This window comes from Cyclopterus lumpus, chromosome 15 (assembly GCF_009769545.1).
Source record: "Cyclopterus lumpus isolate fCycLum1 chromosome 15, fCycLum1.pri, whole genome shotgun sequence".
Classification (NCBI taxonomy): Eukaryota; Metazoa; Chordata; class Actinopteri; order Perciformes; family Cyclopteridae; genus Cyclopterus; species Cyclopterus lumpus.
Window position 1 is genome coordinate 20,009,876 of NC_046980.1, and position 20,983 is coordinate 20,030,858.

Here is a 20,983-nt window from a genome sequence, read left to right on the forward strand (position 1 = left end):
TTTTATTGCATTTTTACAGTAGTATGTAATTCATACGCCTCAGGGGTACCACTATGCTGTTTTTTAGCATTCAATTTTACTAGTGAGACTCAAATTAATAATACAAACTCTTTTATCAGTCTGTCAGTAGGCCACTTTGTTCACATCACTAGTTGTGATCAAATCCGTGTCAGCGTTCTCCAAGTTATTTTTGTAAAACTGAAGAAATAACTAAATAACAGTGTTTGTTTGTTTTCATTTTGTGAGCTCCAGGGAGATTGTCATTATTCTTTCACTCTGTGTCTGCATGTGAGACTTTCTGCAGCTTTTGCCTTTCTGGGATTCAAATGTTGTTGTTTTTTAGTTTCTAGCTGCACTGGACTGCTCCTGGTCCACTCCGGGTCAAGATCCTGAAGAGTCTAACCCTAAATGGCTTCACTGTGCTCTGACTCTTACAGCAGAAATGTGTTTATCTTTTTTTTTAATGTCTAAAAGGGGTGAAGAAAAAAATAATTCCAGGCTGGATTTATTTATTGAATTTTTCTGAATATATGCACTTCTCTCACTAAGCAATAAATGTAATGATGTGGATGGGGATGTGTGTGAGGCAGCTGGAGCCGCACTGATCCCAGGCTCCGCCCTTAAACCATGTCGAGGACCGAGTGTCTGCTTCAAGTACCCCACCCCCACCGACCGGAGTTCTATTTATTACTTGGATTGTTTCCCTCCACCGTACCTGCTCTCAGGCCGAGTTCAATTGCTCGCACAAAGGACAGGACAACTTGTATGATTATTCTGCATCAAAGGCTTCTACAAATGTCCAGCATTTTTCTGTTTTCAACCAGATCAAAACTATTTAAATTCCTTTAAGTAACAAAAAAAAACATTGACTTCTGTGGTCTAAAACCTAAAGACAACCAGCAGCAGCAGCAGCAGCAGGCTTAAAGTAAACTCTAAACCCCGCAGGCCGGAGCTCGTCAGCACCTGGGGGGCAGTGACGAAGCCTGTTTCCATGCAGTGTTCAGGCTTTGGGTGGGCCATGCACTGGTTACCTTGTGAAGTACCTACTTGGTTTCTATTTAGAAAGAAGCATCTTTTAAGTTCCGAGTGTCTTTGGCAACTCTAGAAACTGATTGTCCGGTGATACGAGAGCGCTGGCATTTTGAGTTCATTATTTTTATTGTCACCTGTGTGTTTCTAATTAATAAACTACTGAATGGATCTGTGTCTTTTTTTTTTTTTTAATGCAATGCTCCCACAGGAGAATAAGCGCTATTACCTTAGATTTCCGTTCATTTAATAACAGACATTTGGGTTGTGATATTAAACAAACTATCCGTCAACATGGAAATAAATCTCTAGTGTTCCAGCTATGTGTTAATTGACAACTTAGACCTCTCGAAAGACTAGAAAACAAGGACAAAGACGTCACACCTACTCGTCTCCAATAAGCTCTTCGACCACTTAAGGGACAACGTCATGACTGATTATTTATCAAGTGATGGCAGATTGATTTGGTTTATCCCACCGCTGCTTCTGGCAGGAACATAGTTTGAAACGAGTGGTGTCTTTTTTTCTGGAGCAGTTCATACTGTCAAAAGAAACGCCTTTTTAAATTAGAAAACATGTTTGAAAAGATGCAATAATGACCTCTGCAGGTACAAATACTAGATGCTATACTAATTAGGAAAATAATAATAGTCAAGCGTTTTAACTTTAAGATCTCCCTTTAAGATTTGAACTTGTGTGGAGTTATTTACAATCTTCCCTGGAGCTTCATAAATGCTCAACTGCTGAACAGTGCAGAGTTTTTGAACTACATTTAACTGACATTTATTTGAAGAACATTAATCTCTATCAGTCACTGATGCTACCTGGTCACATGTAATTGTTTACTATTTATTTGTTCAACTTTTATTCACTTTATTAAATGTATTCCTCATTTATTCATTCATATTCTGTCTAGTATATTTATTGAAATTCTGTCATTCAAACTAAGTGTGGCTTTGACAAACTTGAAAGCTGAAGCCAAGGTCATCTCGTGTGAGCAACTGCGCATGCTCAGTCTAGAAAGACTGCATGCTTTAGTGTTAGCTAAGCTAGCTGTACTGGAGACATTCTTTACTGGCAATAAAACACGTACAAAACGAATAGTTAACTTAATGAAAACATGGCGAATATAATATAAGACCATTTATATCCAAACAAATAAAGCCAGCTCAACTTTTATGTACTTTCCCAATTAGTTAACACTATATTGTCCACATACATTCACAGACAAGTTACCTAGTCTTTTGCGTCTATTATTCATCGCAGATACACATTTACAACAGCAGGTGGCGTAGTTTCCCCATTTAGCTTGATTTAACTTGAACCTTTTTCAACGATGTTGCTCATGCAGTAAGGGAGGAAGTCAAGGAGTTATGTTTGGACATGACAAATGACAGAAGAGTAGAACGTTTCACAACATTTCAAGACACAACTGTTAGCAAGTACTACGTTAGCATGCTATACGTTAGCATGCAACACGTTAGCAAGTACTACGTTAGCATGCTATACGTTAGCATGCAACACATTAGCATGCTATATGTTAGCATGCTATATGTTAGCATGCTATACGTTAGCATGCTATACGTTAGCATGCAACACATTAGCATGCAACACATTAGCATGCTATACGTTAGCATGCAACACGTTAGCATGCAACACATTAGCATGCTATATGTTAGCATGCTATACGTTAGCATGCTATACGTTAGCATGCAACACATTAGCATGCAACACATTAGCATGCTATACGTTAGCATGCAACACGTTAGCATGCAACACATTAGCATGCTATATGTTAGCATGCAACACATTAGCATGCTATATGTTAGCATGCAACACATTAGCATGCTATACGTTAGCATGCTATACGTTAGCATGCAACACATTAGCATGCAACACATTAGCATGCTATACGTTAGCATGCAACACGTTAGCATGCAACACATTAGCATGCTATATGTTAGCATGCAACACATTAGCATGCTATATGTTAGCATGCAACACATTAGCATGCAACACGTTAGCATGCTATACGTTAGCATGCTATATGTTAGCATGCAACACATTAGCATGCAACACATTAGCATGCTATACGTTAGCATGCAACACGTTAGCATGCAACACATTAGCATGCTATATGTTAGCATGCTATACGTTAGCATGCTATACGTTAGCATGCAACACATAAGCATGCAACACATTAGCATGCTATACGTTAGCATGCAACACGTTAGCATGCAACACATTAGCATGCTATATGTTAGCATGCAACACATTAGCATGCTATATGTTAGCATGCAACACATTAGCATGCAACACGTTAGCATGCTATACGTTAGCATGCAACACGTTAGCATGCAACACGTTAGCATGCGATACGTTAGCATGCTATATGTTAGCATGCTATATGTTAGCATTATATACGTTAGCATGCTATACGTTAGCATGCTATATGTTAGCATGCTATATGTTAGCATGCTATACGTTAGCAAGTACTACGTTAGCATGCTATACGTAAGCTTGCAACACGTTAGCATGCAACACATTAGCATGCTATACGTTAGCATGCAACACGTTAGCATGCAACACATTAGCATGCTATATGTTAGCATGCAACACATTAGCATGCAACACGTTAGCATGCTATACGTTAGCATGCTATACGTTAGCATGCAACACGTTAGCATGCAACACGTTAGCATGCGATACGTTAGCATGCTATATGTTAGCATGCTATATGTTAGCATGCTATACGTTAGCATGCTATATGTTAGCATGCTATATGTTAGCATGCTATACGTTAGCAAGTACTACGTTAGCATGCTATACGTAAGCTTGCAACACGTTAGCATGTAACACATTAGCATGCTATACGTTAGCATGCTATACGTTAGCATGCAACACGTTAGCATGCTATACGTTAGCATGCAACACATTAGCATGCTATATGTTAGCATGCTATATGTTATTATGTAACACGTTAGAAAGTACTATGTGTGCATGCTATACGTAAGCATGCTATACGTTAGCAAGTACTACGTTAGCATGCAACACATTAGCATGCAACCCGTTAGCATGCAATACGTTAGCATGCTATACGTTAGCATGCTATACGTTAGCATGCTATACGTTAGCATGCAACACATTAGCATGCTATATGTTAGCATGCTAGACGTTAGCATGCTATACGTTAGCATGCAACCCGTTAGCATGCAATACGTTAGCATGCAACACATTAGCATGCTATACGTTAGCATGCAACACGTTAGCATGCAACACATTAGCATGCTATACGTTAGCATGCTATACGTTAGCATGCAACACGTTAGCATGCTATACGTTAGCATGCAACACATTAGCATGCTATATGTTAGCATGCTATACGTTAGCATGCTATACGTTAGCATGCAACACGTTAGCATGCTATATGTTAGCATGCTATACGTTAGCATGCTATACGTTAGCATGCAACACATTAGCATGTTATACGTTAGCATGCTATACGTTAGCATGCAACACATTAGCATGCTATATGTTAGCATACTAGACGTTAGCATGCTAGACGTTAGCATGCTATACGTTAGCATGCTATACGTTAGCATGCTATACGTTAGCATGCTATACGTTAGCATGCTATACGTTAGCAAGTACTACGTTAGCATGCTATACGTTAGCAAGTACTACGTTTGCATGCTATGCGTAAAGCATGTAACACGTTAGAAAGTACTACGTTTGCATGCTATACGTAAGCATGCAACACGTTAGCAAGTACTACGTTAGCATGCAACACATTAGCATGCAACACGTTAGCATGCAACACATTAGCATGCTATACGTTAGCATGCTATACGTTAGCATGCAACACATTAGCATGCTATATGTTAGCATGCTATACGTTAGCATGCTATACGTTAGCATGCTATACGTTAGCATGCAACACGTTAGCATGCAACACGTTAGCATGCAACACATTAGCATGCTATATGTTAGCATGCTATACGTTAGCATGCTATACGTTAGCATGCAACACGTTAGCATGCAACACGTTAGCATGCAACACATTAAAATGCTATACGTTAGCATGCTATACGTTAGCATGCAACACGTTAGCATGCAACACGTTAGCATGCTATACGTTAGCATGCTATACGTTAGCATGCTATACGTTAGCATGCTATACGTTAGCATGCAACACATTAGCATGCTATATGTTAGCATGCTATATGTTAGCATGCTAGACGTTAGCATGCTATACGTTAGCATGCTATACGTTAGCATGCTATACGTTAGCATGCAACACGTTAGCATGCAATACGTTAGCATTTAACACGTTAGCAATGCATGCTAATGCATGCAATACGTTAAATACGTTAGCATGCAATATGTTACCATGCAACACGTTCAGTTTATTTTGTATAGCCCAATATCACAAATTACAAATTTGCCTCAGAGGGCTTTACAATCTGTACACATACGACATCCCTGTCCCAGGACCTCACATCGAATCAGGAAAAACTCCAAAAATAACCTTTGACAGTGAAAAAAGGGAAGAAACCTTCAGGAGAGCAATAGAGGAGGATCCCTCTCCCCGGATGGACAGAAGCAATAGATGTCATGTGTATGTTAGCATGCAATATGTTAGCAATACATTAGCATGCAATACATTAGCATGCAATATGTTAGCAAGTACTACGTTAGCATGCAATACGTTAAATACGTTAGCATGCAATATGTTACCATGCAATACATTAGCATGCAATACGTTAGCATGCAATATGTTAGCATGCAATACATTAGCATGCAATATGTTAGCAAGTACTATGTTAGCATGCAATACGTTAAATATGTTAGCATGCAATATGTTACCATGCAACACGTTAGCATTCAACACGTAAGCTTGAAACATGTTAGCATGCAATACATTAGCATGCAATACGTTAGCATGCTATACGTTAGCATGCAACACGTTAGCATGCAACACGTTAGCAAGTACTACGTTAGCATGCTATACGTTAGCATGCAACACGTTAGCATGCAACACATTAGCATGCTATATGTTAGCATGCTATATGTTAGCATGCTAGACGTTAGCATGCTATACGTTAGCATGCTATATGTTAGCATGCTATACGTTAGCAAGTACTACGTTTGCATGCTATGCGTAAAGCATGTAACACGTTAGAAAGTACTACGTTTGCATGCTATACGTAAGCATGCAACACGTTAGCAAGTACTACGTTAGCATGCTATATGTTAGCATGCAACACGTTAGCATGCTATATGTTAGCATGCTATACGTTAGCATGCTATACGTTAGCATGCAACACATTAGCATGCTATACGTTAGCATGCTATACGTTAGCATGCTATATGTTAGCATGCTAGACGTTAGCATGCTAGACGTTAGCATGCTAGACGTTAGCATGCTATACGTTAGCATGCTATACGTTAGCATGCTATATGTTAGCATGCTATACGTTAGCAAGTACTACGTTTGCATGCTATGCGTAAAGCATGTAACACGTTAGAAAGTACTACGTTTGCATGCTATACGTAAGCATGCAACACGTTAGCAAGTACTACGTTAGCATGCAACACGTTAGCATGCAACACATTAGCATGCTATACGTTAGCATGCTATACGTTAGCATGCAACACATTAGCATGCTATATGTTAGCATGCTATACGTTAGCATGCTATACGTTAGCATGCAACACGTTAGCATGCAACACATTAGCATGCTATATGTTAGCATGCTATACGTTAGCATGCTATATGTTAGCATGCTATACGTTAGCATGCTATACGTTAGCATGCAACACGTTAGCATGCAACACGTTAGCATGCAACACATTAGCATGCTATACGTTAGCATGCTATACGTTAGCATGCAACACGTTAGCATGCTATACGTTAGCATGCTATACGTTAGCATGCTATACGTTAGCATGCTATACGTTAGCATGCTATACGTTAGCATGCAACACATTAGCATGCTATATGTTAGCATGCTATATGTTAGCATGCTAGACGTTAGCATGCTAGACGTTAGCATGCTATACGTTAGCATGCTATACGTTAGCATGCAACACGTTAGCATGCAATACGTTAGCATTTAACACGTTAGCATGCAATACATTAGCATGCAATACGTTAAATACGTTAGCATGCAATATGTTACCATGCAACACGTTCAGTTTATTTTGTATAGCCCAATATCACAAATTACAAATTTGCCTCAGAGGGCTTTACAATCTGTACACATACGACATCCCTGTCCCAGGACCTCACATCGAATCAGGAAAAACTCCAAAAATAACCTTTGACAGTGAAAAAAGGGAAGAAACCTTCAGGAGAGCAATAGAGGAGGATCCCTCTCCCCGGATGGACAGAAGCAATAGATGTCATGTGTATGTTAGCATGCAATATGTTAGCATGCAATACATTAGCATGCAATACATTAGCATGCAATATGTTAGCAAGTACTACGTTAGCATGCAATACGTTAAATACGTTAGCATGCAATATGTTACCATGCAATACATTAGCATGCAATACGTTAGCATGCAATATGTTAGCATGCAATACATTAGCATGCAATATGTTAGCAAGTACTATGTTAGCATGCAATACGTTAAATATGTTAGCATGCAATATGTTACCATGCAACACGTTAGCATTCAACACGTAAGCTTGAAACATGTTAGCATGCAATACATTAGCATGCAATACGTTAGCATGCTATACGTTAGCATGCAACACGTTAGCATGCAACACGTTAGCAAGTACTACGTTAGCATGCTATACGTTAGCATGCAACACGTTAGCAAGTACTACGTTAGCTTCTTCATGTGATTCTATGATGGAATCTTCAGGTTAACTGTCAATCAAACACAACTTCATGAGGAATATCCATATCAGCAGGGCTGTGTCTCCTGTCATGTGACCTGCCCAGGGGTCCACCACAAATTAATTACAAAACCGGTCTTAGATAAAGTAAAACATTAATTAATATTACAATTACATTAAATTAATTACAAAACCTCTTACAAAACACGGTCTTAGATAAAGTAAAACATATTTTGAGGAGCTTTGAGGTGTCTGGTTGGAGTTGGAGGGATTGCGTAATCTGAGATGAAGCAGGACATGCTCGAATTCAGCCATTTTTATTATAAAAATGCTTGAAATCTGGCAGAAATTACATTTACAGCCAAGATAAGTAGAGAAATATTAATTTGATCTTTTGTCTTTTACTTTTTATGATGACAGGTGATGCTCTGCTGAAAAAATATGTAGTATTTAGTGTGTTTTTACATCTGGTGCCATATGTTTATTATAAATTGTCCCTGTATTTAAATAGCCAAACAAATAAATTAAATTAAATGTGCATTCCAGGTATGCTTGTGACATCCGTGTCATTCGGCTGCTTCGGGACCGGACTCTCAGCAACAGTCCAGCACGGCTGGCAAAGCAGCTCAAGGAGAACCATGGGGAGGAATGGCTGAACCGGTTGGCATACTATGCTGGGGAGTGTGCTGACTTTGTGGACCGCCCCAGTCTCCTCCCAGTAGTCTGCCAGGAGCCCCCAGAGCCCAAAGACATCCCCACCAGTCGCTGGCTGCTGTCCGTGTACGGCAGGGACATCCTCTGCCACATCGACTACAGTATTTTCCGCACTTAAAAGCCTTTAATTTTCTCAAAAAACTAGAGTGCGCCTTATAATCCGGAGCGACCTTATATATGAATTCATTCTGGTTGTGCTTACTGACCACGAAGCGATTTTGTGTGGTACACGGCGCTCTGTCAAAATGTTTTAGTACGACTTTGGTAAACTACAAAGCCGCACCGCTTGCAGCATTATGGTGCGTTCACACCAAGCGCGCTTTATAACTCGCGTCAGTTTATTCGCCAGTCAAGTTTTGTTCATCTGTGTCTTTCGCAACCAGTTGCAAAAAGGGGGCGTGGCTTATCTCTGTGGCTTGTCTCGGTAAAAACAGTTATAATTTCCTCCATCCACCACGGTCGAAATAACCACTAGTTCTGCTTTATACTTGTTGTGGACATCCCATAAACATCGGAACATCTAACGCCCTCATGTCTGGGTTCATAACATCACCCGTAGGCTCACACAGCTCGGGGAGTTTCATCGACTCCGCCTCGATAACTTCCGCTTCCAGCGCTACCAGAGCAGCAGCCCAACGGGCGGAGCATCTCAACGCTGATTGGCTGCTACCAGAGCAGCAGCAGCCCAACGGGCGGAGCATCTCAACGCTGATTGGCTGGCGAGTTGCGAAACTTTTGCAACTCGCGTTGGAAGTTGAAACGCGTCTATCCGGCGAATTTGAACCAAACGCGTCTGTGCGTTGACTTTACATGGGATCCAGACGCGCAAAAAATGTAGCCCCTTTACGGCTACCGTAGTCAGGAGCGTCGTGGAGTAATGCATACTGTGCTTCGCCATAATATTACAGTGTGTGTGTATAAGGACCCCAAAATGGCACCTGTCAAGAGACACGCTTACGACGCGGACTTCAAACTCAAGGCTGTCAGTCACGCAGTAGAACATGGGAATAGAGCAGCTGCGAGAGAATTCAACATTAATGAATCAATGGTACGAAAGTGGAGGAAGCAAGAAGATGACCTGCGCCAAGTAAAGAAGACCACACAGAGTTACGCTAACGTTTGATTTAGCGGTATCAGACTGTTTTTTTTACGTGTTACAACTGAACAAGGTTGGGAGTTATTGTGAATACACTCATTAACATTTGAACAATGTTGAGAGTTATTGTGAACACGTTTAATAAAGTTTGACTGACTGACTGTTTTGTTTTGCTTAATGCGCCTTATAGTCGGGTGCGCTTTATATATGAAAAAAGATCGAAAATAGACCATTCATTGACAGTGCGCCTTATAATCCATCTAGAAGATGGACTCAACCAAAAAGGTAATAAATAATATAACTGTGTAATAGATAGCCATGCACATTTAATTGGCTGAAGAAACACCGTGAATCGTAACTTGCAGAAAGAGAGCTGGCCACTAAATACGACAGGAAATGATAAAGGCTTATATTAGTATTTCGTTTGGTCTCAGCATTGATATGTTGATCCTGTTGTGCTTTGTAGATAGGAAAATGCCACCAAAAATGAAAAGAGATATCCAAAGTGTGTTCACCACGCAGAGGGTAAGTAGCTACCAAGAAGCCTAACCTAGGTCGTTGGTTAACGTTAGCTAGTAGCAGGCTAACTACCCACACAGTGCAAACCTGCATCCCCTTGAAAGGCATTCAGGAAACTCAGAAATCCAGTGCAGATGTAGTGCAGGTTGAGGAAGCAGCAGCTGGACCATCAGGGCTCCAGGTGAGGTCTTACTCATGGCATTGTGTTAAGAATTACCATTTTATCATGCATTAGCAATTGAAATTAACTTGTGGTGGACCCCTGAGCAGGTCACATGACAGAAGGCAGCGCATGTATTCCTCACGAAGTTGTATTTGATTGACAGTTAATCGGAAGATTCCGAGGTTGCCATGGTAACGTGTCATGGTGCATATGATTCTATGAAGTTCTTCTGTTCTCAGAATCGTCCAACGTCCACTGGATCAGTCAGAAAAGTATTTATTTCTCCTTTCACTCGACGACATCTCGGAAAAAAACCTTCAAACAGCGATTTTTTCAATGTGGACCCTCAACTTGTGACCACCAGTCAAACCGATGACTTGTTCCAAGAAAAGGTGAGTTTTTTACACTTTCTAGTTCTAGTTCAATGTATTTTACCGGAGACTCTGAACCTCCAAAATACACGATTGTTATGCTAACATTGCTAATATTTTTAGTTATTAGTGTATATTAATCCACTAGGACTGCCTTTTTGACTGTCGTGACCAAGTTTAAACATGTTTATCTCAACCAAAGCTGCTTTCTGGTCGGTTTTATAGAACCGACCGTCCGGCATTAGTATATACTGAGAACTACTAATAAAACATGACGTTTGTTTTTATTAAATATGACATCTAGGTGATACAGATCATAATCGAAGCACACATGACAATATATGTAATCCTTATTGTTTAAACATTTTCATAATTCACCCAATACCAACAATCTTGTGATGTTTTTCATATTTGAGGAGGCTATTTTACACATTCATAAGTGCGTCACTTTTATGTCACCTTGTCCCAAACATTAACACGATGAGCAGCGCAAAAATATATTCTTTCATTAAAAAAAGCGACGATATGAGTACGGTCATCTCGTGTGGGCAACTGCGCATGCTCAGTCTAGAAAGACTGCATGCTTTAGTGTTAGCTAAGCTAGCTGTACTGGAGACATTCTTTACTGGCAATAAAACACGTACAAAACGAATAGTTAACTTAATGAAAACATGGCGAATATAATATAAGACCATTTATATCCAAACAAATAAAGCCAGCTCAACTTTTATGTACTTTCCCAATTAGTTAACACTATATTGTCCACATACATTCACAGACAAGTTACCTAGTCTTTTGCGTCTATTATTCACCGCAGATACACATTTACAACAGCAGGTGGCGTAGTTTCCCCATTTAGCTTGATTTAACTTGAACCTTTTTCAACTATGTTGCTCATGCAGTAAGGGAGGAAGTCAAGGAGTTATGTTTGGAGATGACAAATGACAGAAGAGTAGAACGTTTCACAACATTTCAAGACACAACTGTTCTGGATAACGGGAGAGTAACAGAGACCACTAACAAAAACAAGCACCAGATGAAATGGTAGTGCACAAGAGAATGGTGCATAAAGGACTGGTGTATACCGGCAAAAGCTATACCCTCAGTAAGAGATGCAGAGACTGTTTTGCAAAGCTCAGCGATGGTGTTTATGGGGAAATTCAGAATATCATATCCCTTCCTTCAGAAGAAGGTACAGAACTTGTTATATTGTTCAAAAAGCTTCATACACATACCTCCTTTCCTTTATCACAAGGTTATGGGTTTGTGTCACATATCCGACTCGTTAGTGGAGCACTTTTTTCTCCAGTGTGTCCGATTCCAGTTGACAGGTTAGAGCAGAAATGCATGATTTTAAAAACAAGTAATCAGATGTACATTTGTGACTTTCCAAATTCACATGAGAGAAACTAGTCTGACTAGACTGAATCAAAGATGCTCATTCTAGCTTGCATTCATTTTTAGTTGGCTGATTAGTTTTGGCTTAACTATGCTGGGATGTACAGATGTGGAGAAATGTGCTTGTACCTGTTGGGTTCTAATAAAATGTAATAATATAATATAATATACCTTTTTTTTTATTTTCTCCTTTGCAGATCGCCACCGGCAGCTTTTTAGAGAGGGTGTAGACCTGTGCTCCCAGTATGTACAATTCCCGTCAACATACTGACACAGCCGCTTGACCACCGTGCCGTCTACACCCTCTCTACTGGACAATGGAGTTGGCGGGACTCTGGGACGGAGTTTACATGTTCTCCACCAAAAACATGTAGGATTAGGTTCTCATGTAATGTAATGTAATATTATTAATATAATATACCATTTTTTTTATTTTCTTGTCCGCAGATCGCCACTTGAGGCTTATTAGAGAAGGTGTAGACCTGTGCCTCCAGTATGTACGTCCTTTACACTTCATCACTGCTACGTGTCGTGGTAGCAGGATGGCTCTCAGTAATTGCTTCAATTGACTTTTGTGCTTTACTGGTGTGTTTACTGTAGTCAAGAATCCTCTTCTCAACCACTGGGGGCCGTCGTCATGTACGGCTCCGTGTGAGGCTGAATCGGTGTAGCTGTCGACCGATTTCCCTTCTGGTTATTCGAGTGCTTTTGTCAATGCCACTACTTCTGCTAGCTGTGCAGATGCTGGCTGTGCGATGATTTCCTCAGAAATGGTTTAATGTCTTTTCTCTTGTTGCTGCACGACTAAGTATGCGGCAATATTTCCATCTTCACATTAAGTCCATCGGCCATGTCGTTTGGTCGTATGAGACTGTGATATGTAGCTGTTGTAAGACTTTTGAAATCTTATCTTGTCATCGAGAATGCACTTGAGGTCAACTAGGCAAGAACTCCATGTTCTGGTTCAAGCGCCCCGCTGCTGTAGAGATCAGTTCACTGTGCGAAGCACGTGTTTCTATCAATCATACTGTAAAGCTGTATCACTGTAGACTGCAGCGCTGGAGATGCTGCACAGCTCGTTGTTGTCTCTCCCCACCAGATGGGCCACTGCCCTAAAAAAAAGAAAAAGGTCCCAATGTGCCACTGATGTGAAATAACTTATTTGTACCTTTTTTATAGTTACTGAGTACACAAACTGTGATCAGTGCACTGCTGTGAGGATTTAAATCTCCCTAATGAAATTAGCCGCTCCACACATTATACAGTGTTACTTATTTTACTCTTGCTGGACGATATTTTACTCCTTTTTTTTAATTGTTAGATAAAAAGACTGAGTTAAATTGGTTAAATGTCTCTCGTTCCCTGTTGCCTACAGGAGGAACTCAATGCCAACACCCTGGCCTTCATCGCAGCCATTCTGATGGGCTTCTCGAAGATGGCGAGCTCCTGGGAAATGCTGGTCGTTTTGTGGTGGGCCTCTACTCCGGCCTCTCCACAGGCTTCGTGCCCATGTATGTTGGTGAGGTTTCCCCAACGGCCCTCCGCGGAGCCCTGGGCACCTTCCACCAGCTGAGCATTGTCGTCGGCATCCTCATTGTATACCGGTACAACTTTTGTGCATCCTACTCTGCGTTACTTCTTTTGTTGTTTCAAACGCATGTGGTTCATGTGCGTTACACGTGTCTGTCGACTTCAGGTGTTTGTAATGGAGGTAATCATGGGCAACGACGACTTGTGGCCGCTGATGACCTGTTGGCTCGGATCGGTGCCAGCATCTCTCGGTTGGACACCAATTACAGGCGTTCAATCTCAGCTGCGGAGCGCCTGTCTATCTGTCTCCGGTGAGTGGCAGTTTCATTAAATATATTTATGCTTCGTCTCCAACAATACTCAAAATAACGTCATTCATATTATATATAGATACGGCAGCCATGTTTGTTTATACATATATGTATCTACATACTATATAACTTATTTTATAAACTCACCAGCATTTATGTTTATTATTCATGCATAGCATCTGTGAAGCCATATCAAAACTACTACTATTAACACCTATCTTCACTACAACTCAGTTAAATGTAATGTTTTCTGTGCTGCAGATATCTTGCTACTGGGGACTCATTTAGGACCATTGCCAACAGCTTCCGTGTCGGGGTCTCCACTGTCTCTAGTATAGTCCCAGATGTTGCCACAGCTATTTGGGACTGCCTTGTGGAGGAGTTCATGGCTGTGCCGACCACAGAGGACTGGAGGTCAATTGCAGTGGGGTTTGAAGAGCGTTGGAATTTTCCTCTCTGCTGTGGAGCATTGGATGGAAAGCATGTGGTCCTCAAAGCCCGCGCCAATTCAGCATCCCAGTTTTTCAACTACAAGGGAACCTTCTCATTGGTTCTCCTGGCAGTAGTTGATGCGCAATATTGTTTCCGGCTGATTGATGTTGGGGGCTACGGCATAACCAGGGATGGTGGGATTCTGGCCAACTCAGCTTTTGGTCAAGCATTAAAATCTGGCAACCTCCAACTGCCTGCTGACCTGCCACTACCAGACGCCGTTCACCGAGGACCTCAGCCTCACGTCTTTGTTGCTGATGAAGCCTTTCCACTCAGGAAAACCCTCATGAGGCCATTCCCCGGCCGAAACCTTCTGAGGGAGCGCCGGATCTTCAATTACCGTCTCTCCCAAGCTCGGCTGGTTGTAGAGAATGCCCAAGCATATCCAAAATGTCTCTTTTAAGAGCCAACCACACATTACTAACGTAGTACTTGCTAACGTGTTGCATGCTAACGTATAGCATGCAAACGTAGTACTTGCTAACGTGTTGCATGCTAACGTATAGCATGCTAACGTGTTGCATGCTAAAGTGTTGCATGCTAACGTATAGCATGCTAACATATAGCATGCTAATGTGTTGCATGCTAACGTATAGCATGCTAACGTATAGCATTCTAACGTATAGCATGCTAATGTGTTGCATCCTAACGTATAGCATGCTAACATATAGCATGCTAATGTGTTGCATGCTAACGTGTTGCATGCTAACGTATAGCATGCTAATGTGTTGCATGCTAATGTGTTGCATGCTAACGTATAGCATGCTAACATATAGCATGCTAATGTGTTGCATGCTAACGTATAGCATGCTAACGTAGTACTTGCTAACGTGTTGCATGCTAACGTATTGCATGCTAATGTATTGCATGCTAACATGTTACAAGCTAATGTATTGCATGCTATTGTATTGCATGGTAACATATTGCATGCTAACGTATTTAACGTATTGCATGCTAACGTAGTACTTGCTAACATATTGCATGCTAATGTATTGCATGCTAACATATTGCATGCTAACATACACATGACATCTATGTTATGCTATGTTATATTATGATATAAAATAAATTTAAAAAAATATATATATATATAATAGTTTTCCTTTTTTTGTGGCTCAAGGTGGGGCTAGGCCCCATGGCCTTCTATTGGCCAGCCGCCACTGGCCCTATACATACCTCCTTGTGTTGGGTGCCGTGCGTTGACCCGGTGGTCTGATGCTCCACAGCCGCTGTAGCATGAGCGACGTAGCTCCCGGTGGCTCTCCTCGTCCTGGACCCGTGCCGAAGTTTTCCAAACAAAGTTCCAACTGGAGCCGGGTTTTGACTAATGTTAAAGGACTACCACTTGGCGGGTACTGAGGTGTTGTTTTCTTTGGATTGCTCTGGCTGACGTGCTCTTCTTTCAACCTCAATTTCCTCCGCGTTCACCTTCGCTTGCAGACATGATCCACAAACACGTTCAATGTTGTATGAATACGGGTTTATTCGTTTCTGCCGCGGTATACATGATCATAGCGATAGAAGCAGCCAACACTTTTACAGTGAAAGCGGTCAAAACCCTTTCCAACACCTGATGCTAATAATGATCTAATTGAGCACAGGACCCCCAGAACTGCACCACCCAGTGTAAATACATTTAATTACCACATTTAGCTCTTACAGCATCCCAGCCCCACGTATCCCCTGGACCGAGAAGGGGACGTAACAGTTACCTTTTGTTATTCTTAATTGATAAGCCTTTCTAGTAGAAGAGATTTTAAAATGTTTTTTTGTTAAAAGTATTAAATTATGGTCAGACATATCAGTTACCATATTGTGTGTTTTGATCCTTTCTGGTTTATTGCTAAAAATCAAATAACAGTGGGTTATTCTTGTGGGGTTGTTCACTAACGGAGTCATATTAAAACAATCAATTGTACTTTTAGGGATTTTCTTCCGGACTTATCCTCACAATTTAAATTTAAAATCACCCATTAATATAACCTCTTTGTCCAACTCACATTCCTTGAACATGGAATTAAGCTGATCATAAAATTCACATTTGGACGATGGTGGTCTGTAGAGACGGATAAGAGTAAGAGACATTTGAGATGGTAGTGACACTCCTCCTTTACCACTAGATATATCTCTTCTTAACATATTGTATCCACATACATTCAAAGCAACAGAGGGCAGGTTTAGATGTAGCCACATTTCTGAGAGGCATAGAAAGTCCAGGTTTGAGTCAACAAGATGTTTTATTTGATCGATTTTAGTGAGGGTTTTGCATTGAAGTTTGTTTGAGACATCCATGTCCACAGAGGATCCTAAAGACATCGCCTGACCTTTCTTCTGGTGCCACCAGGATCCTGATGTTTGCAGTTTCAATTGCAATGTTCCAACAACCATGGGATGAATTGCCGTGAAATTAACCCTAACCCTCAGGATGGATTGTACTTTTAATTTTTATCTAGCACCAGTTTTAGTTAAAAACTATTGACCCACCAATCAGCCTCAGCTATTCTTGGTGCAACTGAGCAAACGTTAGTTAGCACGCTAAGATGCTTCACTAAAATGGTGAACGTGCAGTTAAACTGTTTGTATGCCTTTAGCACCAAGACTTACAGTGCCTTTTTTTTATAATACGTTTTGAGTGAAAAATTATAGAAATAGATAAAGTATAGGATGAAGTCAGCGCATTTAAAAAGAGGAATAAAAATGATGCAGCGGTTTAATTAAATCACTCTTTATTTTGTCAATAACATTAACATCTTCCAGTCTGTAGCTTAAAACGTCAAATATGAAAAGGCAAATGGGAACCGCAGCTTTCTCTACATTTCATCCCGAAGAATTGTTGTGGCTCACGGCGGCCAACCTGTCTTCTTCACAGCAGCTGAGAGAACGTCCTGCTATCACCGAGGCTAAATGTAAACATCGAGAGCGTACAAAATCACTCATAAAAGATTCTCCTTGTATTGCACTAAATATTCAGCCCAGGCCGGATTCATCAAGAGAACTCTGATGCTAAAAATAATCTTTGTTAATAATATTAGCGATAGAAAAACATCTAGTTTGTTAGTCTAAAATCTATGGGATGAAATTAATGAGATTTTCTAATACTTTCATGTTAAAATAAATGGTATAATAGAACGGGCTCCGTTGTCTTCCCCCACAGGATTTCATATCAAAGAAAATGAAACGGAAGAAGGAGGATTCAGCTTATAGTGTTGTTTTGTGGGCCTCTTCCGCTGGAATCAGTGCTGTTTGGGGCGCTCGGGGTCGTACTTGAGGAGTAGGCCGAGGGAGGCGAAGCCGAACAGGAAGGTCTGAACAACCCACAGGCAGCAAGTGGCCGTGTCGCTGATGCCTTTGTTACTGCAGAGAAGAAAACAACGAACCAAAGTCAAACCAGCAGCCGCTTCATTGCGTCCAAAATTCTATTGCCGGTTGATTCGTTGCCACGTTTCGTTTGCAACTTAAACCTCTATTCTGTGGACAATTGAGTCAATAAGTGACGAAGAAAAAGTCAAATGTGAGGAATGCTGGTCATGTCTAATGATCAAAATTGGACAAATTCCATTTGAGATTACTTTATTTATGGTTGTACATTTTCTTTTTTTAAAAGATGACAAGTTGAAGCACGAGGTGAAAACACGGGAGAACGTCAGCTTTCGGATGTTTCATTATTCTGACATTTAGAGTGTTTGAGGCGAGTTTTTTTTTGGGGGGGGGAGATATGAAACTTTTACAATAGAAGTACCTTTTTTTTTAATGTGATTACATCACCATCTAGTGGACAAATCGAATGGGTTCTTATCATCCTTACCTGCACACCCTCAATGCAACGTAGGCCTCAATAACATGGATCGCCCAGGCAGCCCACCATCTGTAACAGAAAGACATGTGTAACACTAATCAGACTTTATATTCTAATTCCTAGATTTTTTTTTCCTTCTATTTTCCAGAGAAATATTCTGTTGAGGTCATGATTGTAATAACGTTTAAGTCTAAATTCAGTTGCGCTCCCTGAGACCATGGCAAAACTTGACATTTCGCCTCATGCAGAGCTTAGCAACACCCCAGCCGCCACTACACCGAGTGCTGAATTAACAGGAGTCACATGACAACCTCAAAAACAGATCAACCATTTACCGTAACATCGAACCGCCGAAGACTGAATGGAGCACTGTCCTGCAACAGCGCATGACTCAAACGGCAACAACACATCATTTATCTTCCAATTGCTCTCTTAACACGTGCTACAGCAGTCATGTGACTTTGAGTCCTAATTCGCAAAGTGCCCCACCAGTGGAAGTGTAAATGGGGGCGGAAGAGACACTAGCTTGTACTTTGCACATCGTTTGTCGATTGTCACAAATGCTGCTCTGCTGTAGAAATAAAATCTGCTGATGGCCTTTCATTCTAATTGGGCAACATCACAACGCTTCTACCTGTGCACATGAGGGCTGTCAAGGAACAGTAATCAAATGTCAGTGTATTTACTCTAAGGAAGTGATCAACAAGAACACTTACCCTTTGTACATAATGCCGGAATAGTTATCCACAAGGTGTCTGCAGAAGGTGCCAAAGGGACCGAGGTGCTGAAATGGGATATTTTCCGGCGCGAACACGATGCACTGTAACACAGTTGGAGTAGTGCGACGTTAACACATACCAATTTATGCAGTAGATTAGGAGAGAAACTTTAACTTTGTGTCCTGTGAAATATTTGATGATTCTTTGGCAATTTCATTGTTTCTTTGCCCCGTGGAATTCGTTCATTTTATGATCCCCCCCCCCCAAAAAAGAAAAGCCATTTTTAGGGTTTGATATCTTCAGAGATTGAACTCCCAGAGCCATGAAATGTGTTAAAGCCATAGACAAAGCGGTGTTCAGCAGATCCAGGGTTTCCATACTTCCAGGTAAAAATACAGTTTGATTGTCAAATAGCATTTAGAAGACTGAACCAAATCCAAAACGGAAACATAAATCTTCGTGTGATTTGACACTGAGCGACCCAACAATACCCTATTTAATAATCTGACACATTACCCTTTCATAAATTATTTAGCACAAAACACATTTACTATTGGGCTTCCTGCTCATGGGATGACTGACTCTCTGCAGCAGTAAGGGCAGCCTTGTGGAGAATCAGTTCTGCAGTGTTGGTTTATTCTTTAGTGGGTTGGCATTAAGTTTTGTCATGTGAAAGTGAATGAGTAGACTGTTGTTTGGTTCTGAAATCACACTCCATTTTTGTATCAGTGATTCTACAGTATAATTAATTTGAAGATACTTTAAAAAAAGGGAGTAAAGTACGTGATACAATTAAACATTAATGCACCTTGTTATTTGTACAGTTTGTCCTATCGAATGCATTTATTCCTGGTTTTTCGAAACATAGATGGATTTTTAAGACAGTCTTGTCGCTTCATTTAAAAAAAAATTATAAATATAAAATAATGACAAAGAAATGTGCAAGTATCCCAAATAAATGTAGTACAAAGAAACACGTGAGCGGAGTACGACAACTCCCACAACAGACTGCAAATTCCTGTGAAATCTAAATGACAGCATTGTGCCACCCTGCTATTGTCCTCTGTCCACCTGTGACATGTCAGGTATGTGTCCACATGGACTGGGCCTGGTGCATGGGCAGCACAAAGGGATGTGCTTGGATGGGCCCCTGAACCCAGAGGTTCATTATGGTGTGGACGGCTGAACCGTGTGTCTTCCTGTATTACTGATTATGACTTCATATTTTTCATAAATTCGGCATATATTTTATTGACCGAGGACTGACCAACTACATTAGCTCCAACGAAGCTCGCACATCTATAGGCTACCTAGCGTCTTGGTTCCCGTTGTGCTTTTCGCGAGGGAATAGTTTGCAATATATCCATTTTTCCAGAGAGTACGGGAGCATTCACTAACCGTATTACATTTTGAATGGAGTTTGGCACGATGGCGTTTTTTTTTTTTTAGGGATAACGGGCGGTGTTAGCCGTTACTGTGGACAAACATTAGCTAGAGTAAGCCGTTACAGTGGGCAAACATTAGCTAGAGTTAGCCGTTACAGTTGACAGCTAACGTTAACTTGTCCAATGGACTTTGGACAAAAAAAATGACTTTGAACTGTTTTTACAGGAGGACTGAAAGAATCCCGATAAGATTAACTAGATATCAATTAAACCGTCACTTGACAATGACTTCGATGGCTACTTTGGCAACGCAACAACATTTACACGCAATATCAAGTGTTGAAGCATAAAAACAGATTTTTAAAAAAGAAGAAGAAAAGAATACACGACCGGGGGACATTTTAAGCAACACAACACGGTGGCATTTACAGTACGATTTACATTTATTATATCTTATTTAGACTATAACTCGTGGCTTAATGAACTTACAGTGAAATATCCCATCCCCAGTATCACGAAGACGATCCAAAACAGGGTGGTTCTTTTAAAGTAATCGCATCCATCAGTTTTAGCCATAGCTGCTGTTCTGCAGTGCTGCGCTGGTCCCGCT

General features: G+C 40.7%; 1 protein-coding gene across 1 annotated transcript; it reads right to left on the reverse strand.

Moving 5' to 3' along the window:
* Positions 1–17,202: 17,202 nt before the first annotated feature.
* Positions 17,203–20,983, reverse strand: tmem254 (transmembrane protein 254). The gene is made up of 4 exons (XM_034552119.1): positions 20,863–20,983; positions 18,986–19,089; positions 18,279–18,338; positions 17,203–17,827 (listed from the first exon to the last, which is right to left on the reverse strand). The coding sequence occupies exons 1-4, from the start codon at positions 20,947–20,949 to the stop codon at positions 17,707–17,709; spliced, it is 372 nt and encodes a 123-aa protein (XP_034408010.1). The 5' UTR covers positions 20,950–20,983; the 3' UTR covers positions 17,203–17,706.